Raw genomic sequence first — 27,840 nt, 5'->3', positions numbered from 1 at the left:
AGGATAAAAAACATTTTTGTTTTGGAGAAAAAAAAACAACAGAAAAACAAAAACTACTATTGCCGATAACCGACATAGTTTGGATCAAAGGCAACGATGAGCACTCTATCATTTGAGCCTACTTGATGGGCTGATAAGTCATGAAAAAAAGAAAATTACTGAGATTTTACTTATTTTTATGAGTTTTGATTATAAGATGCATTAGCATATCATGGATTGGGAGTTTGATGGCAGCTAGCTAGTTGCGGTCACAACACCGAACTATCCGAAAAAGCCCTTGACTGTGAGTATCAATGCTAGCAATGAATGGGGCTGAGAGCACATCCCAAGAGCATGAAAATATGGACGGTTTGTTGTAGCTAAGTTGAATTTTCTGAATTGAGAGCTTGGCAGGGTGAACTCATAGAAGTGGTTATGCTTCTTGTACTTAGATGCATCACTTGTTATGAATGAAATTTTGACATGAATGGAAAAGATTGAAGCACATGATTAATGCTAGAAATTTACTGAATTTTTTTGTTATTCATTGAAATTCATGTGGGTTAAGGGTGAGAGAAATAATTCATGATGGGGTAGTACAACACCATAAAACAATCTAATTACGAGTGCTATGGGTAGTTTGAGGAGACTAGGACATGCATGCATAACAAGAGAACGATGGGCTGAATGTTGAATTCAATTAATTCAGTCAAAAATTCAATTTTTGAATGTTTGATCATCATGAACAATAAAAATTCTATGACAACTTCTTGGTGTTTTACTGAATACTTGTCAGTGCTTGCTTGTTGTGGAAATAATGTGATTATCAAGCTTATGATTGAAAGTGTTTTGTCTAAGAAATTGGATGATTTGATTATTGAAAATTACTACTTGAACTCTTGGAAAACATTGAAAATATCTAAAAATTCATTGGTTGTATGAAGTATAAGCGTAGGACCTAGACATGATTTGACTAGCTAGTTTAGGAGGCCTACAAGGGACATGTTCTTAGTCATGTTGTTGATTGAATGATCAAATAGGGAATTACTATAATTTACTATGTGAGAGCAACAAAAAAATCACTGAAATTTGATCGGAATTGGAGGCATAGGTTGGGCAAACTAGTTGACCCAACAAGGGAGCAAACTAGTTGCAGTGGTGCCACCGTTGACTAGTCGGTGAAAGTCTAAGCCAAACTATGCGAGCCATCAAAACTCTCATGGTATTTATCCAAATCAGGCTACAAACCTGCAATTTCTTTGATAATCATTGAGTATTGACCATGGGTATCATAGAAACCACCTATTGCAGTGAGTTAGTCATTCTTAGTGTCGACTAGCTCCTCTTAATAGGACCTAAGGGTATATAGTTTGGAGAGATACAAATTGAGGTAAGAAATAACTTCACACCCATGTTTAGTTTAGAAACATTATTTTTATTACTCATCCCAGAGATGCATTGAGTCGGTTGTAGCAGAAAAGGCTATTGTAAGAGCTTAGCAGGTTGTTTGGGGGGCCGAAAAGCTAGTTTGGGGACTCTCGGGGACAGTTTTAACCAAACTGTAATCATGGGCTCTTGTACCATTTCCCATTGTAGAATTTTAGGTTTACAAGTTGAACTACAAGTTTTGTACTAGCAAGAGCCTAATACACTTAGTCATTTGTTGTGGATAGGTTGATTGATGGGAAGTAGCAATTAGTCATTGCCTAGCAGTGAGCTTGCCTTTTCGGGATTAGGGGGATGACTTGCTCATCATTTGGTGGTCTACCTTCTTGTGTTGAAGGTCACTAGGTCATTGTTGGTAAGGAATCTGCTCTAAAGTTGAAGGAGGTTGCTTATGACCTTGCAGAATCACAAGCAGACTGTGACCTCTAATGACAACACATTGTGGACCATAGTGGGTGATTGGGAGACCTCCTTGAGGACCGACCAATTGCATAAAATAGGTTAATAATCTTGCAAGAAAGATTCAGGTGCCTTCGGCATCCACTTATCCTATCCACTTGAGTCACATACTAGTTGTGACCTTCTGATCAGATTGAAGCTGGCAGAGGCTATCGGTCACCTCATGACTTCACTGAAACAAGGAACTTGAGTGATAGGAGTGTTGAAAGACAGAAGGTTAGTGTACACATGAAAATCTTGAAGATAACTACCATACCAAAGAAAATAGAGACTCAAAGTGCCATCCTAGCCATCGAGGGCTGTAACGCAACAAGGTGAAAGCACTTGTAGGTGCTAATGCTACACCTCATTTACTGGAAGCAGAGAGTGTTCCAAGCTTGCAAAGAATCCCCATAGGAACCCCTAGCGCCTTATCTGGGCTCATTAGCCTCATTGAAACACTTGTCACATAAGAACACCCAAAAACCATAGCAGGAACAAGCTCAAACAATGACTCCTTTGAGTTCAATGCAACGGAGTTAGTGTCACTCTATGACCGGCATACTCGTGTCGAATATAGAGGAAGAGAGATAGAAGAAATCATAGTAGACATAGAGATGGAAAAAGAAAACTCGAAAGGGCCCTCATTAGGCAAGTTGCAAGATTCACATGCAACCAATGAGTAGACAAGTGAAGGAAGGAGATCAAACTAGAAAAAATCCAACACATCTTGGATCTGGCAGGAGGAACCGCTGCATGAGAAGAGGCAAGGGAAGCAGGAACACTTGATGTAGACCTTAGCCCATTAGAGCTCTTGCTCAAGAGATTGCTAGACTGCATGTCAATAGAAAAGGGTAGTGTTGCACTAGCTATGACACTTATGACTAGCTTGGGGACAACCCTTGGGAATAGGAGCTAGACAAAAGTACCAATAGTCACAAAATAAGTGGACAAGTATAGGGTAGGAGATGACCCTTATAGCTTTGTTGAACAGTTTGAACAAGTTTGTGATGCAAACAACCTCATGGATGCAGATGAGAGAGTGTAAGCTTTTGGGTTGTGTTTTGGAAAAAAAGGTCGACTTGGTTCACAAGCCTCGATGACATTGAGAAAAACAACTTTGATACACTCAAGAACTTGTTCATCAAGTGCTTCTCAAAGGCGGGGTACTCTGATAACCTGATTGTCAAGCTCATGAATGTGAGACAAAAAGATAAGGAGGAGATTCAAGACTACATCATCCATGCGAGGAGTCTCTATAAAAGAATCCCTAAGCCTGAGAGACCTATGGCTAGGGCACTATCAATAGTGTTTACCAACAGGATAAAGAACAAAGAATTATATAAGGCCTTGACAAGCAATTCAAGTTTGTAGTGAGATGTCTTGGCTAACTTTTTCAACAAGGCCAAAAGTGTGGATGATCTACTAAAGGAAAGAAGCAACAATACCTAACAACCAACATGAATCATTACTATCCATAGCAAAAGATCCACCTAGCAAGCAAACAACCTCTAAAGCTCAAGAGAAAGGCAAGAGTATGGATTTGTTCTAGTAGATTTCTAATATCAAGCTCAAAGTGATGAAGCTTCAAGATGCTTTGCAAAGACCTACAAGGAAAAACATTCAATGTGTACACTATGGTCGTAATCATCTACCAGTATAATGTCTAGAGTTGAGACCTAGGACTTGTGCAAATTGCGGCAGGTACAGGCATGAAGCTATGCACTGCAAATTGCCTCAGACACTTGCCATACTAGCAAGTCTATTAGCCGCTGTAATATCTAATGAATGGCCCCTTCTAGTTTGGTCAAGGAGCTCCATTAGCTATACCAGCTCCCAATGAGCAAAGGCCAACTACATCAAGGGCAAACATCAATCCAACAGGAATACCTAGACCCTCAGACCAATCATCACCTTGCCTCAAAACGACACTCTTATGCATTATGTAGAGTAACCCCTCAATGAGAAAATGTATGTCAACCTCTATATCTGGTATGATGAAGAGAGAAACCCATTCCGTATAGACTACAGACCCATCCCGATGATGACATTGGGTAGAGGAAGAGGACGTGGATCCGAAGGAATGCAATCATAGGAACCAATGACATGCTGGAATTGCGGTCATCTTGGTCACATCTCCTCCTGATGCTAAAAAAAGGAATAAATGAACAAAGACAAGGCTGAGTTGTGATGCCCTAAATGGAGCAAGAAGAAAGGCATCAACACGTGGCTCTAACATTCCATTAGTTTCCTTGGGACTGTTTGGCATAGAGACTCTCTCAATGATGTGATACCCATACCACTTAATGTGACAACTCGAGCATAAGCAAAGCAAGCCAGAGTGACAGTAGTTGGACCTAGTAACATAGATGTATCTTCCATAGGCAAGAAGAATAAGAAAAAGAAGAAGAAGAGAGTGGAAGAAAAAATCAATTTAAAAATCGATTGTAATGACGCTTACATTAGGAAGGCAAGTGTTTGATGCAGAACTCAAGACATCTACACCAAAGACTAAGAAGAAGGGAAGTGCTAAAGTAGGAGAGTACCTTGACCATAGGCATTAGATGGAAATTATAGAGAGTGAGAGGATGGGTAGAAGAGGCTTAAGCACACATGGGAGAATCCTTACCAGATCATGAGGACCGTGAGATATTTAGCATAGAGTCACCCTCCTCATCAGCCTACTTGAGAGAAGTGACCAGCTATGGGCAAGAACCTCACCCTTAACCAGAGGAAGCCACCTTGCAACAAACGGCCTAGAAATGGGAGCTCAACCTCCTAGATAACAAACAACCAATAAGATTGATGCAGGACTACTATCAGCCCTTGTGTCAATACAAGTGTCGTTACCCTTGGAAAACTAATGAGGCAAAATCGGGGGTTGTGGAACACCTTTAAGGCATGGGTTAAGAGACAACATAAAAATATGTTGGCAGATTGAGCCGATAGGGATATCCACATACCCAGTGTGACACTATCTCCAATGGCAGGATCACTACAAATAAATGCCTTCCGCGAAGGGGCCGAGATTCATGCTATCCTACTTGTGATGGCATTAGGGGATACAACATGAAAAGACATAGTAGACATAAGAGCAAGAGTGAGCGTTCTTAGCCACATTGTATTACAAGCTTAGGAAAGTCAACTAGTGGAATTTGCTAGATTTAATGTGACCTTGTCTAATAGTACAAAAGTTTTCCCATTTGGAGTGCTTTAGGATTGGTCAATCAAGATAGCTAAAGTACAATTTTTTATGAATTTCATTGTGATGACACGCATGGACTATGATATCTTACTGGGAAGACCCTAGATGAGAAATGCTCGTGTAATAGAGGACTGGGGCAACAGACTAATATTCTTTAGAAATAGTAAGGATGCAATGCAAGTGAAGATGGAGATGGAGAGTGTGTGTGAGAAGTAAACTTTTAGAGCGAGCTTTTTGGGGTAATCTTTACTTCTTGTTCCACATAGTCCACATATTCCTCCTATTCTCTTGGGCATATATCAAGCACCACTACCACCACCACCGCCGCCGCCTCCGTCATCATCGCCACTGTCATTACCACCTTTATCACCACCACCTCCACTGCTTCCACCACCACCACCGTCCCCACCTATGTTTCTCCCCCCATGTTAAGTACTTTAAGTATAGCTCTCTCTCTCTCTCTCTCTCTCTCTCTCTCTCTCTCTCTCTCTCTCTCTCTCTCTCTCTCTCTCTCTCTCTCTCTCTCTCTCTCTCTCTCAATTAGCAACTTCTCGATTTGTCCTTCTTTTACACATTCACACAAACACACACGCACACACACTCTCTCTCTCTCTCTCTCTCTCTCTCTCTCTCTCTCTCTCTCTCTCTCTCTCTCTCTCTCTCCCCCCTTGTGTCGCTCACACACACACACACACACACACACACAATCTCTCTCCCTCTCTCCTTTCTGCCCTCTCTCTCTCTCACTCGCTCTCAAATAACAACTTTTCTCTTTCTCTCTTACACACACACACACACACTCACATGCACACACAGTCTCTCAATTAGCAACTTCTCTCTCTCTCTCCCCCTCTTAATTTTGCAAGGGTCATGCATTTGTTTTTCACAACCTTGTTAATTTTGCAAGGGTCAAGGGTTTGCATGAGGTCCATTGTCTTAGACACTTTTTGTTGTTGATATCAGGACAAAAAGAATATCACATTGTTACTCCCACATGCATATATACATTCACGTACCTCTTTCTTTTTTGTGCATGATTTGCTATTACAACCTAATATATCATCACTTTCATTGTACACACATAAGTGAAACTACATCGCACATGTTTTCGCTACTTTCAATTGAGCATTATGGTGTGGACTTACTACAAGAGCATACATAATCAAACAGTTTGTTACACTTACTATGATAACATGTAATATTCCATTTGTATGGAGGCATGCATATCGATGCCCAACGATCCCATGGAAAACGAGCATAATCATACAACCCGATTTTTGCAACCATAACTAGTGAACTCTTGCCTCAACATTCAAATACAAGTTGGAGTCCACGAAGGGGATACCAACAGCACTAGGGCTGGAAAGAGATGAAGCATTCGCCGGTGTTACCTCTTCGTCTCCCTGCTGCACCAACCTGTCGTCATCTTTGGCCACATAGAGCTCATCATCGTCATCTTCTTGGCGGCCACACTTGGTCAGGGACAGCTTTCGAGCTGAAGAGCGACGAGTATGTGTCATGGTGGTGGGAGTTGCAGGCTGAGAATGAGTCGAGAGTGGAGAAGGAGAGAAACCCCCAAAAGAATACATGCCCTTTTCCATTTGCATGCCAAAGTCCAAGTCCTCTCTCAGTCCACCCTGGTTTGTGCTAAGTGTCACCTAAACATCATGGGATTTAGACTATTTACACATGTAACTACCAATAACTGATTCTTTTGTCCCATTTTGAATGATAACATGAACATTTGAATAATAAAGTTGTACTAACCTCTTAAGCCTAAATCCATTCACTGCAGGGTGTAAAACCTTCCTTACAATTTGAAAATGACAAAGGGACTTGCATACCTGAGTTTCAACTTACCAGGAAACTTGCCAAGGCAAGAGTTATAAACTACAACCCAATCTTCCTCCTGAAAATTTTTCTTCTTGACATGTCTATTAACCCAAGCCTATCTCCTCTCTTGTGTGACACCCTTAATATAAGCTGCTAATATCCGGTCCTCTTCCAATTTCAAAAGTTGTTCTAATCTATGCTGCATTGATTCTTCAGGATCCATCTTGCTCATAATAGCAACTCTCAGACTTGGAACTACAAATTCCATAGGAACTACCACTTCCAAACCATAAACCAGCCTAAAAGGTGTAAGCCCTGTTGCAACTTTATATGTTATCCTGAAAGCCCACAATGTTGAATCAAGTTTAGTATCCCAATCTTCCCGATTATCTTCAACAAAAATTTTCAAGATACAAAGCAAAATCTTGTTGGAACTTTCAGCTTGACCATTAGCTCGAGGATGATAAGGAGTAGACTTCTTGTGCAGAATTATATGCCTAATAGTCAGTTCTCAGATCACTTGATTCAGGAAATGCTTACTTCGATCACTAATCAGCTCAATAGGACAACCAAATTTGGTCATAACATTAGAGTACAAAAACTTTGCCACACTTGTTGCTTTATTATCCTTTAATGCCTGGGCTTCTACCCATTTAGTAGCATAATCAGTGCAAACCAAAATGTATCTGTTAACTATCCTTTTCGCAGTTGGTTTGATGGGACCAACGAAGTCAATGTTAGCAGTCATGTTTGTCATGCCTTGTCATCTCCTGCCTGTGAGCCTCAGTCTGAGTCAGACGAGGACATTAGGAGCTCTGACTTGTCTATCACTTGTTTTGACGGAGGAGGTAGCTCATTCTAGAGCACTCAGATGTGCATTTCCCGGGGCAGTTTCTGCATTCATCAGCTTGCCTCACCTGCCGGACATTGTCCACCCTTTCCGGGATTTTTTCTGAGCATTCCTGGCATTTTTACCAGCATTAAATGCTGGTCAGATCAGCATTAAATGCTGGTCGGACATATTTATGGCCTCAAATTTCAGGTCGGCCAGTTTGTGGGTTTTTTGGCTATTTATAGCCATTTCCCACTTGCCAGTCAGTTGTATTATCAACTTCCCTCCTTCTTTGGCAGGTGCACACTCCGACTCCATCATCTTCCTCCGTCTTCGGTGCTGCCGTCATCATCAGCCTGATCTGGTGCCCTCACTGACGCTTTGGGCTGCGTGCAGGGACTGATCAGTCCATTTCAGTGTATTCAGCATTCATTTCAGTCAGTGCAGATTTTCTTCCTTCATTCTCTGCTTTCTCTCTCCTCTCCTCCGTGTTCGTGTTCTTCTTCCGTTGCGCACTCTCACATGGTATCATCGCCAAACTGAGAGTACACGGAGCTGAGTTTTTACGCGGGAGAACACCCACAACTCTGCGTTTGCTGGTCAAGACGTCTCCAACAGCTGAGGCGTCATCCTCTGCACCATCTCCTTGATCAGGGCGGCCTGTTTTGGTGTCCACAAATTTGCGTTTGCTGCTGGCGCCTTCTCCAGTGGCTGCCACATCATCACCACCCTCTTCCTGCCTGCGTTTTCAGCCTGGGCGGCCCTCCTCCAGCTGGGCGACACCCTTCCAGCCTGCGCCTTGCTGTTCTGGCTGTTGTTGCATCGTCCGGCGGCTCTTTTCCTGCTGGCGACTTCTTCCCAGGCTGCATTTTCAGCCAGGCGGCTGTTTTTCTGTGGTGATTGCATCGTCAGCATTTGCGTTTGACATCATCCTTGCGTTCTGCGTAAGGCGGCCAGCTCAGGAGCTTCTGGTGTTTGTGTTTCGGCACCGGCAACCTTCCCTTGTGTTTTGGTGTTTGCAGATTGGAAGATGTCTTCTCATCAGTTTACAGGTTTTGATGACTCAGATGATGAGCTTTTGTCTCGACATTCATCTGAACGGAGGCGTGATTTCTATCACGAGGACCATCGTCCGGAGTCTATTCCTCTTTCCCGTCCCCCTTCTATTCATGTATCTCGGCGATCCCCTTCCAGTGGGCCGAAGATGCAGCCTTTGGTACCCCCTGTACAGGTACCCGTACTTCCTCAGCTGCCCAAAGAGGACCGGTTGGATGGCTCCAACTTTTCTCTATGGTCCTGCAAGGTGGAGTGTATCTTGGACTCCTTCGATCTTTGGAGCTTGTTTCTGTTCCTATTCCCCGACCTCAGGTGGATCCCGCAGATGGGACATCTATGGATCGTGCAGCCTTATGGGATCGGCTTAATTCTAGAGCCAGATCTTTCCTCTTTTTGAGTTTGCAGGATTCTGTCCTTGTTCATGTTCACAGGTTGAAGACTGCAGCAGACGTGTGGAGCAAGCTCGCGTCTCTCTATCAACAAAAGACGTTTGCCCACCGGATATCTCTTGAAAAGAAGTTGCGGATGCTCGCTATTGATGATAGTCCTTCCATGAAGGACCACATCAACAGATTACAGGATATGAGGGATGAGCTTGCATCCCTCGGTCGGACGATATCTTCTGAAGATATGGCCATGATTCTCTTGACTCAGTTGCCATCGCCTCGGTTTGATGTCTTCTACACCAGCCTTCTTACATCGAGGACCCGTGAGAAGCTTCTATGGGAGGAGTTATCTCCGCTTGTCTTGGAGCATGACGACCGACTCAGAGAGGTCAGTGCTAGTGGATCCGACTCCACTAGAGCCTTTGTTGCAGGTTCGGGAGGACAGAAGAAGAAGAAGAAGTCAAAGGCTAAGACGAAGGACAGTTCTTCAGACTCTGACTCAGATTCAGAGAGACCGAAGTGCCCACACTGTGGGAAAGGGACACATCCAGAGGAGAAATGTTGGAAGAAGTACCCTCACCTTCGTCCGGGAGCGAAGGGTGGATCTACATCGGAGCCTTCTTCTACCTCTACACCAGCTGTTACCCATGAGTCAGTGTTCCTTCATATCCATGCTTTGGAGGAGGATTCTTCTTCCGTGGCTGCAGTGTCTTCTGTGCAGCCTTGGTTAGTGGACAGTGGTGCTTCGAGTCATATGACTCCCCGAGGTGATTTGTTACAGGATCTCCATCCATCAGAGGGTTCAGTCACTGTTGGTGACATTTTATCGGTGCCTATTAGTGGTGTTGGCACATTGCCTTTGTTTACAGACCGACCTACGAGCTTCCTTTCACAGGCCCTACATGTTCCGGACTTGGGCCTTCCCCTCCTCTCAGTTTATGGCCTTACGAGGCTTGGCACACGAGTGATCTTCACCGAGCATGCCGTTGTTATTGAGGATTCTTTTACAGGAGCTGTCTTATCTACAGGTTGGCAGGAGAGCGGGCTTTACAGGCTCCATTCCCCTTCTTTGATGCAGGGTCCTCCGAGGCAGTCTATTGCTACACCCGTTCCCGCTTGTGCACCTTCTATTCCACAGGTTCCTTCCCATCCCCCACCTTCTCCTCCGGTGGTTCCCTCGTACCCCCCATCCCTTTCAGAGGGGGACGATCTCGGTGATGCGGCTGTGGATTCCCTGGCCCCTAGTGTTTTAGAGGGGGCTTTCCAGGATCGTGAGGAGCTCCTTCAGCGGCAGTCTACTTCGACGGACTTCATCGACATTGGCATTCCTCTTGCCATCCCCGGATCCATTTCTTCTTCGGCCTTCAGCCACATCCAGGATCTGAGAGGGGGTGTTAGCAGTCATGTTTGTCATGCCTTGTCATCTCCTGCCTGTGAGCCTCAGTCTGAGTCAGACGAGGACATTAGGAGCTCTGACTTGTCTATCACTTGTTTTGACGGAGGAGGTAGCTCATTCTAGAGCACTCAGATGTGCATTTCCCGGGGCAGTTTCTGCATTCATCAGCTTGCCTCACCTGCCGGACATTGTCCACCCTTTCCGGGATTTTTTCTGAGCATTCCTGGCATTTTTACCAGCATTAAATGCTGGTCAGATCAGCATTAAATGCTGGTCGGACATATTTATGGCCTCAAATTTCAGGTCGGCCAGTTTATGGGTTTTTTGGCTATTTATAGCCATTTTCCACTTGCCAGTCAATTGTATTATCAACTTCCCTCCTTCTTTGGCAGGTGCACACTCCGACTCCGTCATCTTCCTCCGTCTTCGGTGCTGCCGTCATCATCAGCCTGATCTGGTGCCCTCACTGACGCTTTGGGCTGCGTGCAGGGACTGATCAGTCCATTTCAGTGTATTCAGCATTCATTTCAGTCAGTGCAGATTTTCTTCCTTCATTCTCTGCTTTCTCTCTCCTCTCCTCCGTGTTCGTGTTCTTCTTCCGTTGCGCACTCTCACAGTCAATCCCCCACTTTTGAAATGGCTCAAGTGGCAACATAGGATGACCTTGCATCCTATCCCGTTCAAGTGGTTGACCTTCCTTGAGACACTGCAAACATTCTTTAGCATACTGATGAGCATCTTTCAACACAGTAGGCCACCATAACCCTACTTGCAGTATTTTCCTACCTGTAATCTCTCCTGAAAAATGACCTCCTAACAGTTTGGCATGAGCTTCATGTAACACTGTTGGTTGCTCAAACTCAGGAACACACCTTCTCAACATAGTATCAACTCCCCTCCTGTATAGTGTGTTCATAATAACCTGAAACATTCTGCTCTTCAATGCCAACCTTCTTCTCTGATTTGCTGAAAGGTGTATAGGCATAATTCCTGACTTCAGGAAATGTAGCATCTGGTCATAATATGAATTAGGATCAAGGACCTGAACCTAAAAAAGTTCAGCACGTCAGGTAACTGATTAGAAACTCCAACTTCAGACTCATCAATTTCCAATTTACTTAAATAATCAGTTATAGCATGCTCTTTCCTGGGGGTATGCACAACCTTGAAGTCAAACTCCTGTAAATAGCAACATCCATCTTGCCAATCTACCTGTCAATTGAGGCTTATTTATCAAGAACAAGAGTGCTTAATGGTCGACATTAAAAATGACTTGATTTTCCAACAAATAATGTCTAAATTTTCACTAAAAAACCATTCCAAGTGCTTCTTTTTCAGTTATTGAATAGTTCTTTTCAACAGTGCTTAATCTCTTGCTTGCATAATAGATTGGTCTATACCAACCAGATACATTATCCTGCATTAGAACATCTCCCACAGCCAAGTCAGATGCATCAACAAAAATATGGAAAGGTAAATCCAATGTTGGAGGTTGCAAGATTGGAGCCACCGCTAACATTTTCTTGAGAATACGAAAGGCTCTCTCCTGAGCTTCCCTCCACACAAATTATATCCCTTTCTTAGTGAGAATTGTAAGAGGAGAACAAATATGTGACAGGTACCTTAAATACCTACTATGCCACTTAACTCGGCCCACAAACCGCATGACTTTCTGCACATTACTTAGAGCTTTAGCTTTCTGAGTAGCTGCAATCTTTCTGGGATCAATACTCATGCCTTCTTCTAACAAGATATGACCTAACAACACACCCCTTTTGGCTGCAAACACTGACTTAAAAGGATTTAAAGACATGCCAAACATTCTGCATCTTTGAAAGCATAGTCTAAGGTGTTTTAAATGTTCTCTCCTCTTGCCAAACACACAAAAATCATCAATAAAGACCCTCATAAAAGTTGCTAGATAAGGCTCAAATGTCTTATGAGCAGCTCCCTGAAACTCAGGCCGTCCATTTTTCAACCCAAAGTTCATAACTGTGCTAACATAAGCTCCCCACTCTATGATAATACATGTCTTTCGAATGCATCCTAATTTGATTGTATCCTGAAAACCCATCTAGAAAACTGTATATCTCATGACCTACCACATCATCTAGGAGAGAATTAATAAAAGGAATCAGGAAATGATCACTAATAGTAACTGCATTTAATTTCCTGTAATCCACACATCCACACAAACTCTGATCTTCCCATTCTTCTTTGGCACTACAACAATAGGAGATAACCAAGTAGCCTCATTGACTGGTTTAATAAACCCCACTCTCAAGAGCTTGTCAATTTCTTCCTTGACCTGTTTGGCATAGTTAGGATTCATTCTATACCTCTTCTGAACAATAGGCTTAGCATCTTTCTTCAACTTTATCCTGTGCTGACACACAGGTGGATCAAATCCTTTCATATCTGTATAATCCCATGCAAAAATATCTTGAAACTCTCTACACAACTGAATTAGATCCTGCTTGAAATTGTCCTCAACAGAAATATTGATCTTGATGGGTTTAAGCTCTCCTCCAATATTCAGGTTAAGCTCCTGAACCTCATCTTCAACAACTCTTGCAGATCTTCTCATTGTATGCTCATACCTTAATTCACCTTGCACAATGGCTTTTTGTCCTTCATCATCCAGTACACCTGAACTGTCTATGAAACTAACCATACCAGTTTGCTATTTTTTAGGTCCTTCTTGCTATAAAACTTCAAGATGAGTAGTGCCTTGGTCCTGAAATAATTTATATTGTTCATCCCTGACCTATTTTGAAATTCAGGATGCTCCTAACCTTCAGGAAGACCCTCTGATTGCTGTCTAGATTGATTTTGACCTGCAATTTCAACAGGTTGATGCTCCAAAAGTGCAATTCCAACCACATTGGGCTGCTCTTGATACCCTCATATAATACCATCAACATCTATCTCAAAAACTAGAACCACAGAAGGAAGAAATAATTCCTCATCATCTTCTACTTCATCTGCAAGGTTAATAGTCTAAGCTACTACAGGTCTAGTTGAACTTTTCAAGATAACCTTACTAACTATAGATAACCTGATTTCCTTGATTCCTCTTGGAATACACACATAATCATTTCCCCAATCCTACTTGAGTTTGGCCAATCTAACCATGGTCTCCCCAAAAGCATTGCATAAGAGTCTCCAATTTCTGACATTCTCAACACAACAAAGCTCACCCTGAACTTCAGACTAGCCACTAAAATTTGTTGATTCATTAAGATACCCAAAAGCTGTAACCTCCTTTTATCTGCCATCTGGACCTGAAATGAGGTTGGTAAAAGCTCCTCTTGCTTAGTTGCTAAATGTGTATGTTCAGGAAGTATATTAACTCCTAAACCCCCATCCAACAGGACATCATCATGTTTTCTTCCTACATACTCAACTTGAATGGTGGGTACTTGGTAATCCACAACCTCATGTTGAGTTGGTATGACTGCCTGACAATCAGGAATTGCTTGATCTTCAATTGTTGTACTTTCAAGGACTTCCTATTGCTTTTACTTGATCTTCAAGAGTAACTTCTCCTTAAATCTTGGTATCAAATCTAAAATTTGCTCCAAGGTCAACTGCAAAGAAGACTTGGCCAAAGCTTGAAAAAGCTCTTTTGAATCTCCTTGCTGTAATTGTCCAGCAATTCTGTTATCAATAAATTGATTCTGTTATTCAAGAACATACTCCTGATGTTCAGGAAGTTGATCCTATAGTTCAGGCTTCTATATGCGTGAAGTCACTACATCATCAACTTGATCAAATTCAAATTCTTCAGCAAGTTTTTGCAACTTTCTAACCTATTTTGTTACCTTTTTTCTTGTCTTTTCTTATTTCTGCCAATCAAGCTTCTTACCAGCTTGGCTTCTAGTTATTGCTAATACCATTGGTTCCTCTTGACATTCCTCTACTTCAATACAATTAGAACAATCACAATTAACATGCATACTTATAGCATTAGTGTTACATGACACCTCATTTGCCTCTTCATGAACCTTCTCTTGCTGAATTTCCATATAGCCAATAGTTCTTGTACCTTCAGGAGTCTGCCCTTTCTCATCTTGATCAGGTAACTCTATAAGGACCGCTGCAACTGGGGCATGTGGATGCTGTTGATGAGATGCTCCTACAGGTCTTCTGTCATTACAAGACCTTGCTATTGGCATTCCTCTCTCAATCCTATGCCTTGCCCAAAGCTCATAGTTTGGTCCAATAAAGTGTCCTTGACCTCCACAATAGTGGCATGCTCCCGTTTTTTTAGTTTGCTGCTGTGCCGAAAATTTTCCCCAAGGCTGTCTAGCATGCTTTCTTCTAGGTCCTCTGAAGGGTCTTTGTGGTATGGTGTCCGAGGTAATCTGATTTACTGTGGCTGGTTGAATAGGTCTCAGTCTGGCCTACATCACTGGCATCTGTTGTGCCATCCTGACATTAGGATTATACCAGCGAGTCCTAGTTTCATGGCCCTTTCTCTGGCATATCTCACAATGCTTTTCCTTCCTCTTACTTTCAGAAATACCCAAATCTTTTAACTTCTATTTTATCATTTTATCTAACTTGTTGTCCACTGACTTCTTCCTATCTTTGTCCTTTGCTTTCTTCTTTTTGGTCTTGGCTGATCCTGATTTCTTCTCCTTCTTCTTATGCCTCCTCCGGCTAGAATTATCTTCATCATAGTCACTGGAATCATCATCAAAATCTGAACTGGACTCACTGCCTTCATAATCACTATCTATATCTCAATCTGATCCTGAATCTACATCAGAATGTGAATCCGAAGAGTCCTCATCTTTACTGTTCTTAGATCTAGAAGTACCAAGTCTTTTTTCCACTCTCATAGCTGCCCTGATCATTGTCTAATGTATCATTCTGGCCCATCTCAACATTGGCAATGGGGTTCCGAATCTTACCTCTCAAGCCCTTCATAAAGTAGGTAATTTGCATTTCAACTGAAAGTATATCATCAACATGCAACCTATTTAACAGATTCTTGAACTTCTAGGCATAGTCCTCCACCAACATAGCCTTTTTCTTGATCTTCTTGATCTTCCTGAGAATGTCTCCCGGAGTTTTATCTTTATGAAACTTACCCAAAAATGTTGTTTTTAAAGCATCATATGAATTAAAGGCTGTCATACCAAAACTAGCAAACCAATCCATAGCCTTTCCCTGGAAGGTGGCAGCAAACTATTGCATTTTAACGTGATCCCTGTACATTTGATTGAAACCACTGATTGTCCATCTGGTCTCAAATTGTGCCACATGGCAATCAGGGTCTTCTTTCTTCTTGCCTGAAAATTTAGATGCACGAACCTTTGGATTAACCAACTGATTTGGATTCATTTTGGGTCTCTTCTTGGGCTTCCTTGGAGGTGGTAATGGATTAAAATTCAGAATCCTCTGAGGTGGAATTCTAGCACTTCTTAACAAAAATGTTCTTCCAAGCACTCCATGTTGTAGCCTCTCAAATGCCTACCTAGGAGGAGTATCATGCTGGTCAAGAGGTAATATTCCCTCATCATCTGACAAATTTGGAGAGTCTCATGAAGTGGCAGGAGAATGATAGACTGTTGAGGTACCTGCAGAGATACCCCCTTCCAAAGAAGTCTGCCCAACATTAATAAATTTCTCCTCATCCAGCCTATCCAAACCTTCTGATCCACCCCTATCATCCAGCCCTACAATCTGTTGTTGCTGTCTTGCCAAAGCCTCCCTCATTTCCTGGGATCTGCTCCTGGTAAGGATAGGATTGAATAAATAAGGGTAATTGGTGGACATAAACACGGCCCATAGAAGGCACCTTACCCAATCCCAATACCATCAACACTCCTGTCACCTAAATCTCTTAGGACCTGATTCCAGAACTGCACCTAAATTAAGAAATTGTTTTCTTGAACCTGGCAGGGATCACCAAAGTGTTATGGCCTTTCAACATGCCATAACAACCATGAAACATCATTCTACTTGAATACATAACATTGCTGTAAAGAAACTTCGTGAATGTATTTCTAGCCATCAACAGTACATTATGTTCAAGAAATACATTCAAACACAAAGCAAGCATCATACTCAACAACATAGAATTACTATTTATCAATTGCGACACTGTTTTCTATCACCATAATCATTATTGATTGAACAACGTGAAAGAAAATAACACCAACACTCCAGAGACAATCAGAAGATAATAGGATCAAACATCAACAGCCATTTCTAAGCACTACACACAGTCATATTCCATTCATGATCAAGAACCAACTGCTCGAATACAACTGCTTGACATTTTTTTACCTGCACTGCCCTGACTTTTAGGTGACATCATATGAAGTATAAGGACTGCTTTACATATGATGATCCAGAAGATTACATGCATACTAATACTAAGGTATGAAATAATACTAAATAGACGGTGAAGTTCAAGTCCTAACAGCTACTTCTGCCAGAGAGTGAGGGTTTGTATGAAAAAGTGTCAAGGCAGCCAAGCTTACGAGATCCTAAAGATGTAGGTCATCAGTTTACATCTAAAACATTACATGAATTAAAAGTTAGTGCAGAAGGGTTTCTTTTGCCTCTACTGAGAGAGACTATTTTATGTGGATGTTGGCTAGGCATGGAAAGGAATTTGCATTTCAACCAAGTGAAATAGGTTGTGTGGATCAAAATGTTATCTCTCATATGGTAATATTTAATGTGCCACATGTACCATGGAACTTAAGGTCTGTTCCAAAAAGCAACCTATAGTTGCTTTATCGAGTACAGAGGCCAAGCATAGAGATGCTGCTATGGCAACATGTAAGGTAGTATGGCTGCAAAAGTTAGTGTGTTTTGGATGTACAGAGAGATGGTCCAATTGTCATTTACTGTGATAACATGAGTAGCATACAACTAGCTAGGAACCTAGTATTCCATGCTAGAACAAAACAAATTGAGATGCACTACCACTTTGTAAGAGAGAAAGTACTTGCAAGAGAGATTGACTTGATATATATCGATACACAAGATTAAATAGCTGGCATTTACACAAAAGCATTGGGTGCAGAGTAGCTTCGAAAGTTTTGAAGCTTACTTGATGTTATAGAGATACAATTGAGCTTGAGGGGGAGTGTTGAGATGGCAAGCTCAACATTTGTGGACGTTAATGATAAACCGCCTGGCTAAAAGAGTCCGCAGCTCTACACTCTACATGTCGGTGGTCATTATGATCCTCACATGGCCATTGACTTATCACTTATTATATTTAGTTTGTTACACCTGTCTACAGCTAACATATTTATAGTGCCAATCGATTAGTATAACCAATTATGCACTGTTTGACTTAACATGCAACTTTTCTTTACGTTGTATCTTATCTATACTTTATGTACATTGTATGTGTGTGAAAGAAGAAAAAATCAACAAGAAAATGTTATGGCCTTCATCTCTCTTTTTGTTTTCTTGAGTGAGCTTCCTCATGTATACGATGTGTTTGACACAACTCCTCAAGCAAGTCTCCTCACCACATGATTCTTGATAATATACATGGCCTTTGAATTTAAACTTGGACTAGACCTCTTACCTCAAGATGCCGATCACCCATAATCTCTTGACACTCGTTCTTTGAGCCCAATGTCCCATCTAATTGTCCAAAAGTCACTCACTTGCACACCATTAAATGTATATTAATTACTTTTTGCACGCAAGTAAGCCGGACGCTCCAAAATGGTTTTACAAAATCTATTTGGCCCTCTTGCTTAATTCCTATTTTTTCTAAAGCTCCTGATACTTTTACATTCTTTTTGTCTTCTTCTTGTGCTCTTTTTCTAAGCTTTGAATTTTGCCAACTAGATGTAGTCATTATTCATTCAAGCCGTCACTCATGAATGCTCCTTGACTTTTGCACCTCTTGCTTTTTAAATCTTTGGCTTCCCTCAATGTACTCTAATAGCCTGTTATTTCTCACTTCTTGTAGCTTCTTTACAAAAACGTTAACAAGAAGTAACAATATATGAGCATAAGCATAAACACAAGAATTTACCAATTTATTACAATCATAATTAGGAGTATGGTTCGACAAGGGACAAGGTTTGCTTCAACCTAGAACTGGTTCACCTTGAGAAAAATCCTTCTCAATTATTTGAAAGAAGGAAATAAGCCCTCTTCAAACTCCTCCAAATATAGTTATATTTTTCAAATATATGTATAACATCATCTCAATTAAGGATACTTCCTTTTCACATGATGTTGAAAAAGGATTTACTTGCTCTTTCTCAAAAAAAGTTTCCCAAACCCTGGTCGGGAGTTGGATTTAAGGACTCAAAAATCCAACACATTTAAATATGCAAGCACCCTATCATGGGTATATGTGCGTTTGATTAGAAGTCTAGGAACTCAACACTCATCGTAGACTTAAATGAGATTGTTAACAAATTACTAAACACAACCTTAAAAGTGTATCGTGCATTGCATCTCTGCTTGAATTTGTGATAGTGAATTGTTGTAGTAAATCCAGAATAAATGTACTCACTTACCTGAATATATTTACATGTGATTCTCGTGTTGTATGTAATCAAAACGCCTCACATTATAATTCACGCACACGTGAAACTGTCCTCGCCTTTCCTTGCTGTGTTAAATGTTTACACTCGCCCACCAACCTGGAACACGATGTAAATTCGCCCGTGACCCACGATACCGGTCCCTTCATGCAGGGCGTTTGAAGGTCGCCACCTTGCGTGGAAGCCCTTCGCACACAGACTGTTTCCCCATTAATGCTCGAGCGTCTCCACCATTCCCCCGACGCATCAAGGCACACTCAGTAAACTCGTTAGGCATAGTTTGTTTTCAGAGACATCGTTTCAGAAAGGCCGGTAAACTGTAGACATTGCCCTTGTGCGACGCCCCTCTTTCCTCCAGCTTCTGCAATTGTTGCTCCTTCACGACTCTTCTTCCTCCAGCTCTAATCATTCAAAGCATAGCCGACATTCCGCTCACCCTCCTCCAACTCCTCCCCATGCAGGCACTTTGCTCCACCTCGCGCTTCTCCTCCTGCTTTCTATCGTTGGTGGACTACTACTTCCTTGTGTCTTTTATGGTCTATTCCTGCTCCTAATAACCTCTCTACATCATTAGTTCTTCCGCTCCTTCCTTCGTTAGGTGTTGTGGACTGCTGTCGTTCGTGGACTATAACTATTTTTGGTGGTCAACGCCCGTCTTGACAGCTCCTCCCTCATCTAGTAGCCATGAATCAGCCGACATTGCCCAGGTGTTGCATCCACGAGCAGCATTGTGGATAGGTCGCATTGCAGAGCGCCATTATTCTAAGTGAAGGTATTAAACAATAGATAGCATGTAATCAACAACAAACACTAAACAAGTTTTGCATTACAATAGGTATTGCATTCCAGTAAGGTAACGCTAAGACAAAGGGTAGACTAATTTGAAGCTTAAGAACCTAAACCCCTCTTTGTTGTAGCACCCTTCTTGTGCTTGTCATTTAAGCAAGTGGAAGAAGCCAAAATCTATATAAACTGCATTGACAGCAGACATTTATTACAACCTGCATACCCAACATCAAGTAAAATAACCCATTCAAGACAACCAGTTCTATTGACTAGCGCAGTACTTTCTTGCAGAAAATGTGCCATAGTATGTTTTGAGCTGGAAGTCACGGAATTCTTGTACCTCAAATCACTCATGAGAAGCTTTCCTTAAGGGCCAATCTGTGTGCACTTGACTGATTACATTTCTGCTACTGAAACAGGTCGATTCTTTACATTGTTGGTACCAGATCCTTGGCTTGGATAAAATGAGCTCCATACTTTAGAATGACCATGTTTCTCTGCAAAGTTGTGTCTTCCACAAGGCAGCTTGCTGTCAATGCATATCAAAAACTAAACGATTTGATTGCATAAACTTAAGAGGAAATAAATTAGGATTCACACTGTTACTAACAGCTCAATCTGATAATACACCTGAATAGGCTTCCTCTGGAACCGTTGTAATGAGCAATTAAGGTCAGAGTATTTACAAAACATGTGTACATTGCTGGATACAGTACAAAACTGAAAGTTGTCAGTCAAAGGCACGACTGGTAACTACATCTTGTCCATGGGGGAATAACATGAACTAAGGGAGTTACTTTTAGAGGGATATATTCCAATCACCTTTGAAGGCGCATCCAAACCTATGCTGTAGTCAAGGCCCCCCTTCACTTGACATCCTCAAAGTCATCATAGACTGCTGGAACTGTTATCTGATCATGCATCTTCTCATCATCTAACATAAGAAGCACAAAAACAAAAATAATATTAACATAAATAACAGCATTACAGCTTTAGAGAACAGCAATAGGTTACAAATTTTACCTGAAGACTGAATGAACACATCTGAATCAGCGCCCAGAAAAGGTGATCCAGAGTAGCTTCCAAGAATATCTAAGAAACGAGGGGGTTTAATGTTTAAAGAAAAAAGTAAAAATAAGCCACAAAGCAAGACTCACTACCTTGGCAACAAGTGTATATGCCACAAAATCCATTACCTGTACTGTTTGCCAGTTCAGCTGTGATATCTGACAGACTAAAACTACGAGGAAATGTCTCAAGAAGTCCCAGTGATTCTCTGCCTCCGGGTGCATCTGCATCTGTGCCGATCTGAAATGCTCCTATGCCATTTTGTGCGTGGCTTTCGCTTGAATGGAGAGTTGTGTCTGGAGGGAAATCAGAAGGGACATCCATTCCTATTCCAGATATGTCAGTTGGATTACCCATTGTTGCAAATGGAAAACTTGAACTTCCCTGCATTCCTGTGGCTGATCCCATACTCAGATCATTGCTTAACGGGATATGCGATGCTGTTGTAAGCATAGACATCTCTGTATTCATATTGGCAACCCCACTGCAAATAAAAAGCTCATGCCATCAGCACTGTTTGAGGTATGCAGACATATATGCGCAACAAGACTTTAAATATTTTCAAGTCTCACTTGGATCCAGGGCTCCTGTGTGCAACGCCAAATGCTTCAGGGGCTTGTGTGCCACTTAGAACTGGAGCACTTAATGAGGCAACTGGCATTGGGACCATATGTGGATGGCCAGCTGCTGCAATGTGTGGTTGCTGTGGCACAGGGTATCCAATTGGCATATGATGCACTGTAAAGCAGAACAGAAAATACTCAGCTGCAAGAGCCATGAGTCTGGAATTTTCAAGCATTTCTGTGTAAGTGTAATCACCTTGAGTGGTATGCATGCCATTTTGTAACGACGGTAGTGAAACTTTTACTGGATGAATCTTCTGAGTTAACTGAGCATGCTGCTCCAGCAGTTGATTGAAAATAATGATCTGCCTTTTAAGTTTCAAGCGGACATAATATGCTTTGAAAAAGTCAGGATTTTGCTCCTCCAGCTTTTGCCAAACTAAAATAGAACACCCGAAGGAGTTGGTATTAAATAATAAATAAAGTTAATCACTTTCTAGAGTCTGCTTCCGTGAGAGCAGTGCTGTCACCTTTATTAAAGAATTGAAAAACCTCACTTTATGTGATAAAGAAATTTCCATGCAGTTAACTCACCAAGCCCAGAAAATCCAGGCTCAATTTTGGCTTGATTCAAGAGTGTACTGATAACCTCTGTCCTGTTCATGTATAGCTGCAGACACCTCTCTATCAGGTTTTGGACCTAAACAGCCAAAGTTCTTGAATTAGTATGGCGGGGGGGGGTTGTGGGGGGGAAAGCCAACAATACCTATGAGCTGAGGAAAACAGAAGACCTGAGAAACACGTACCAGCTGGATATCTTCACACGATATTTTTCTTCCTTCACTCGCAGTTGCAGGAGGTACTGCTGTAACCCCTGACGTAGCCTGACTGTTAGTTGGTGGAGGTTGTCCTTGTGGTTGGGAGCTTTGCTGCATAGGCTGCTTTTGTTGCTGTGGTTGGGCTGCCGTATTTTGTTGCTGTGCTTGGGCTACTCCTGGCGGGGACTGCAAAAAACAACAAATATTCCAGGATGTTGCACAGTGATCCCCAATTAGCTTTCAACAGTGAAGCGGCACCAATCAATTCCAACAATTTCCATTTTAGTTCCATTGCTATTAACAGATCAATGCATCACTTTGAAGAAGTTAAAAAATCTCCAAAAAGGAAAAAATCTAATTGTATGCTGCTGCTCGCATGGCTGGAAGAGCTTTGCAAACCCTTGCTTGTTGCTCAGCTGATGGAAGGGATTATTGACCTTGCTATTGGATGACCCAGTGGTTTCCTCTCAATTTCGTACAAGAGTGTGCTGATAATCTGGTGGAGTAAAGCAATGGTCAGTCCTCCCAAGGCCCCTAAGATTACTTGATTTGCTCCATATCAGCCCTAGATTTTGGGCAAAAGTGCAATTTGGTAACTAGAAGAAATCCTCATTTGTACAGTGCGTGAAATATGACCTTGCTATCGTAGTTGCCTGAAATGCCGTTTTGGGGGTTCGAAACAGAAATGAGGACACCCGAAATGTTCCCATCCCAAAACACATTTCAGGACAGGCAGGTTTAGGTCGAATTTTGGGCAGCATCTTCATTTTCCAGCCTGCGCATTTTGTTTCCACCTGCTCCCCTCAGTGCCTCAGCCTCTTTTATCTGCTGCTCACTCTCTTTTATTTTTGCTTCTCCTACTCCAGCTCTACTGTTGTCTACAGCCCCTTTCACCCTCATCCCTCATCCTTCAGCTCCCTGATCTTTCTTTGCCTGTCTACACTATTGGCAGCTGTTTTCTCTCAGATTTTCAGGTGTTTTTCACAGTTTTCAGCAAGCTATCACTCTCCTCTCTTCATCCTTCGCCCACACTCTTTACAGCTGGCCTCCCCAATTTGCGGCTGGTTTTCTCTATTTCCAGCAAACTATGGTTATGGTGAAGGACACATTTTGAAGCAACACATGCATCATGAGCAACTATGGAGGTAGCTATGGCTCAAAGTGGTGGGAATGCAACTACTACCATGTCATATGCATGGGGAGTGTCACATGAGTGAAGGATCATCTTGCTCGTGTTAGCGGTAAAGATACTGATGATTGCCCTGATGTGTCCAATGATGTGTTTGTTACTTTAGAGCAATGGAGGTGGCTATGCTTGGTTGTCAATGTGGCAAAAGAAGGGCAGAGTGTTTATAGATGTTGATGCTTCAAGTAGTGCCTATGAGAGTGTGCCATGGAAGAGAAACACAAACATAGATAGAAACGAGAAGAGAAAGACTGCAATAGAAGAAGAGAATGGACGAAGAAAATCTACACTGAACTCTGAAAGAATGCTAAATACAAGGACTGATTAGTCCCTACACACAACCCAAGGCATCAATGAGGGCGCCGGACCATGCTAATGACCGAAGACAACACCGGAAGACAGAGGAGAGTTTCGAACATCGGAATGTGATGAAGTCTACAAGATAGAATGACAAGGCATTTGGGGGGGCAAGCTATATATGGCCAAAAACATCCAAAACTGACCAATATGCTCCACAAGGCCCTAAATATGATGGTCGACCATCATAAAATGAATAAAATAATCATGGCGAAAATGATTAGCAGACCGCCCATAAAAAAACGATAGGTGTCTACCTGAAACCAATCTTCTTCCTCGGATAGGGTGGTAAATCCCTGATTACAACTTAATTACAGCAGCAAACAATAAATGCAAATCTGAAAATACAAATTCACCTACCGATCTTGGACAATCCACACCTGATTGGCCCCAAAATTGGCTTCCCTTTCAGTATTTCTTTAGCTTTATTGAAGAAAAAGTTGATTTACAATGGGATTCTCCCAATCCCTTTTAGTATTTCAACTCTCCTTGCTGTCCAAAGTGACCAACAAGTCTTCAATCTATTTTGCCCCTTGATTCAGGCACTCGATTGGCCTTCATCCACTTCATAGACAATGGAAATATCCCAAATTCAATGGCTGGCTAGTCCTCCACCTAAATTCGGCTGAAATTCACCTTCAACCTTGTTGAATCCAAGTCTTGGAGCTTCCAATTTCTTATACACTTCCCAAGGCTACTGCTAAACCCTAATTTTTGCTGTAAATTAGGATTTACAGCAGAGAAATTTACAATTTCTTACTCTCCAAGGGTCCAAATGTTGAGATCTTCGAAGCAAGGCTGTGAAATGGCTAGGAGATGAGAGAAAAAGCTGTAGAGAGAGAAAATTCAGAGTTTTGTCATGAAGAATGACTGAAAATCAAGTGCAGCTCTGCTGCCCTGCCACAACAGCATGTAAATGCAAAGAACTAAAGAAAATCAGTCATTTACTGCTGCTACCTTGCCTCACAGGCTGTAGATGCTGTCTCCTGTTGTTAATCGGTCTTCTTTTGCCCCTGGCTGCCTCAGAAGGTCCTCCAATGGTTGCAAATCAGACCAACAGCCTCCCCTCGCTCTCTCTTGCAGGCTGAATTTATAGAAATGCCTCTCTCCAACCTCGAAAGACGTTTTTCAATCTTGCATGGGCATTTTTCACAAGTGGTAGCCTTCCCAAATGGTTTTTCCAACATTTTTCATAATTAAATATTAATTTTCAGTCTTTAAATACTGAAAATTAATCTAATAATTATTTCGATGTCTTGAAAAATAATCAGACTGGCCAATAATTAAATTGGCTAGGCAACTTCCATTCCCAAGTGTCTCTGCGCCATCTTTGACCATTAGATTGGCGTTAGATACCATTAAATGTCACTTCTCTAGTGTCACCAACTGACACTTATGGCCAAATGGAAGACCTAGGCCAACAACTAGCACTAAATACCACCAAGTACCTGTGCGGCATAACTTATAGCAACTTTTGTCTTTGACATCTCGTAATTTCTTTGGGTTCCGAGCTCGTAAATTTACTTTAACCCCAGTTGCAACTCACATGTGCATCATTTACTTAATCATGTGATTAAAAATTAATCCACATGTTAAGTGAGATTTCAAAAATACATGTCCTCATGACAACCCTTCTCCTTGAAATCCTTGCAATCGTCCTCGATTGCACTGCCAAATGCATCAAAAGCAAAGTACTAGATTGGAATTTCTGTAAGGCATCATAGTCAACACAACATTACGCATTGTTGTTCAACCATTCCATATGCCCAACATATGCTGAAAATTACCAGCCAACATAACATAACATAAGACTCACAAAGAATCTCAAAAACATTGCCAAATTATCATGTGACATGTCTATTTCTCATGAGCTCAACTCATCTGGCAAAACCAAACCATAGCATAGCATAACCAAGCATAAACCATGGCTAAAATATCAATGGCATCATAACATATGCTATTGTCCAGGAACTAGATGTAAACCATTGAAAACTGAGCATAATCTGATCATAAATTGGTCACTCGCTGATCTGAGAACTGATCACAAAGTGTTGCAAATGTGACCCCAAACTAATCACAAACTCATTGCAAAAACAATCGTGCCATATGATCAGCCTTTACTTTGGAAGGGCTTGTTTGAGAATATGGGTACCACGCTGAAATTCTCATCATCCTTCCATCCGCAGACAGATGGTCAGTCTGAGGAAGCAAATTCCACAATGTTAGATCTTTTAAGCTGCTATGTTTCAGACCACAAGACATAGTGGGAGTAGTATTTGCCTTTGGTTGAGTTTGCTTACAACAACACAGTGCATAGTTCTACGAGCAAAGCTCCATTTGAGGTGGTTGAGGGTGGCAAGAAGGTACCACCTATTCTGCAAACTAAAGATAAGATCTTTGAGACTGATCGTTATGTGGAAAACTTGGATATAGCCTATGCAAAGATAAAATATGCATTTCAGAGATTGCAAGAAAAGCAAAAGAGGCCAGTTGATTGACATAAACGTGCTTTGCAGTTTGTAGAGGGTGATTATGTATTGCTGCGTTTTGAAAAGGCAAGGCTGAAAAAGATGAAAGGAAGAGAAAGATTGTATCCGAAGTTGAGTATGAGATACTATGGGCCCTTCCAAGTGTGGAGAAGATCAACAATGTGGCATATCAGCTGAAGTTACCTCCACATTGGCAGATACATAATGCCTTTCACGTTAGTTTGTTGAGGCCTTTACATGGTGATTTGCCAGAGGATATGTCTGCTGAAATTCAACCTGAGGTTGAGGAGCTAGATAAGATTTTGGTACCTGAGCAGATTTTGGCACATAAGAAAGGAAAGTCAAAGGTAAAGTTTCCAGGAGATACTTGGTAAAATTTTAGAATTATTCACCAATGGATGCCAAATGGATGGAAGAGGATGACTTGGCAAACCATCCTCAGTTATTGCAGCTTTACCTAGATGCCTTTCAGTTAGAGCCGACTTTAGTTCGGGCTCCGTCAGGTTCAGCAGGGCAAGGGTCCAAAGTATTGCCTGATGCTCAAGGGGAACAGCTCTCGTATGTAGTGGATCTTGGATGTATTCAACATGCATCCAAGGTACTGTGCTGACAGTATGTTTGCCATGAGATCATTACTTAGTGTACTAGTCACTATGAGATGTATGCAGATGAGTATGAGTTTCACCCAGGTACTGGAACTATACTTTTGCATCGGCTTATGAACAATCTAGCATCAACTTTGCCTCAATTTTGAGACAAAAATTCTGATCAGTTTCAGCTCAGTTTTTTATCAGCTCGAGAACCATTTATGGTCACTTTTTGGATCAATTGTGCATCAGTTTTTGCACAGAATGCCGCACAGGTACTTGGTGGTATCTGGTACCAGTTGTTGGCCTAGGTCATCCATTTGGCCATAAGTGTCACAAGACTGTGACAACTAGTACCTTTTTGTTGATTTCTTTATTACATATTTTATTTGGTTTTTCTTTTTGGAAGGATCCCTCTTGAAATCTAAACGCCTGAGTTGCATGGCCAATTTGTGAAACGGACAAGAATGTCTAGTGAGTCAAGACTAGACAGTTAAGGTCCAGTATAAGTCTGGAAGAGACTGATGGCACCGTCGATTGACAAGCCTGGAAGAGACTTATGAAAGTGTATATGGACAAGTGTGTTGAAGAACTAGCCTGGAAGAGACTAGTTCAAAGTGAAGATGGACAAATCTCCAAGAGATTAGTCCATGTGGGGTCATCAGTGGAAATTCACTTTCAGTTGAGCTACATTGCAAATTTGGATGTAGCCATAGTCTGCAAAGATGGTCAGAAGACTAGTGGGGGTGCAATGGAAGCAACTCCTAAAATTTAGGGAGTTACTATTTTTGGACCTCAGAATCTGTTCGCGCCATTATCTTCGTTTTTGTACGAGGATTAATCCTCTAGTCTGTGCCGAGGTCAAATTTTGA

At 41.7% G+C, this 27,840-nt stretch overlaps 1 protein-coding gene across 10 annotated transcripts in view; it reads right to left on the bottom strand.

The window, feature by feature from the left end:
• Positions 1 to 19,012: 19,012 nt before the first annotated feature.
• LOC148010578 (uncharacterized) overlaps positions 19,013 to 27,840 on the bottom strand; it is a 29,971-nt gene continuing 21,143 nt past the window's right edge. For 2 of the 10 annotated variants that reach the window (XM_087671944.1, XM_087671939.1), the window contains 7 exons: positions 22,338 to 22,535; positions 22,126 to 22,231; positions 21,788 to 21,970; positions 21,541 to 21,706; positions 21,097 to 21,452; positions 20,924 to 20,992; positions 19,014 to 20,834 (listed from right to left, as the gene is read on the bottom strand). In XM_087671944.1, coding sequence (XP_087528070.1) covers positions 20,767 to 20,834; positions 20,924 to 20,992; positions 21,097 to 21,452; positions 21,541 to 21,706; positions 21,788 to 21,970; positions 22,126 to 22,231; positions 22,338 to 22,466 — 1,077 coding nt within the window. In that variant the 5' untranslated portion in view covers positions 22,467 to 22,535 and the 3' untranslated portion in view covers positions 19,014 to 20,766. Of the gene's footprint in view, positions 20,835 to 20,923; positions 20,993 to 21,096; positions 21,453 to 21,540; positions 21,707 to 21,787; positions 21,971 to 22,125; positions 22,232 to 22,337; positions 22,536 to 27,840 lie in introns of all 10 variants that reach the window. The other 8 variants (XR_015689547.1, XR_015689546.1, XM_087671940.1 and 5 more) reach the window with 8 other exon arrangements.

This window comes from Lygodium microphyllum, chromosome 29 (genome assembly GCF_053477565.2).
Source record: "Lygodium microphyllum isolate KBCC chromosome 29, Lygodium_microphyllum_v1.1.10, whole genome shotgun sequence".
NCBI lineage: Eukaryota > Viridiplantae > Streptophyta > Polypodiopsida > Schizaeales > Lygodiaceae > Lygodium > Lygodium microphyllum.
This window is presented reverse-complemented; position numbering and strand designations above follow the sequence as displayed.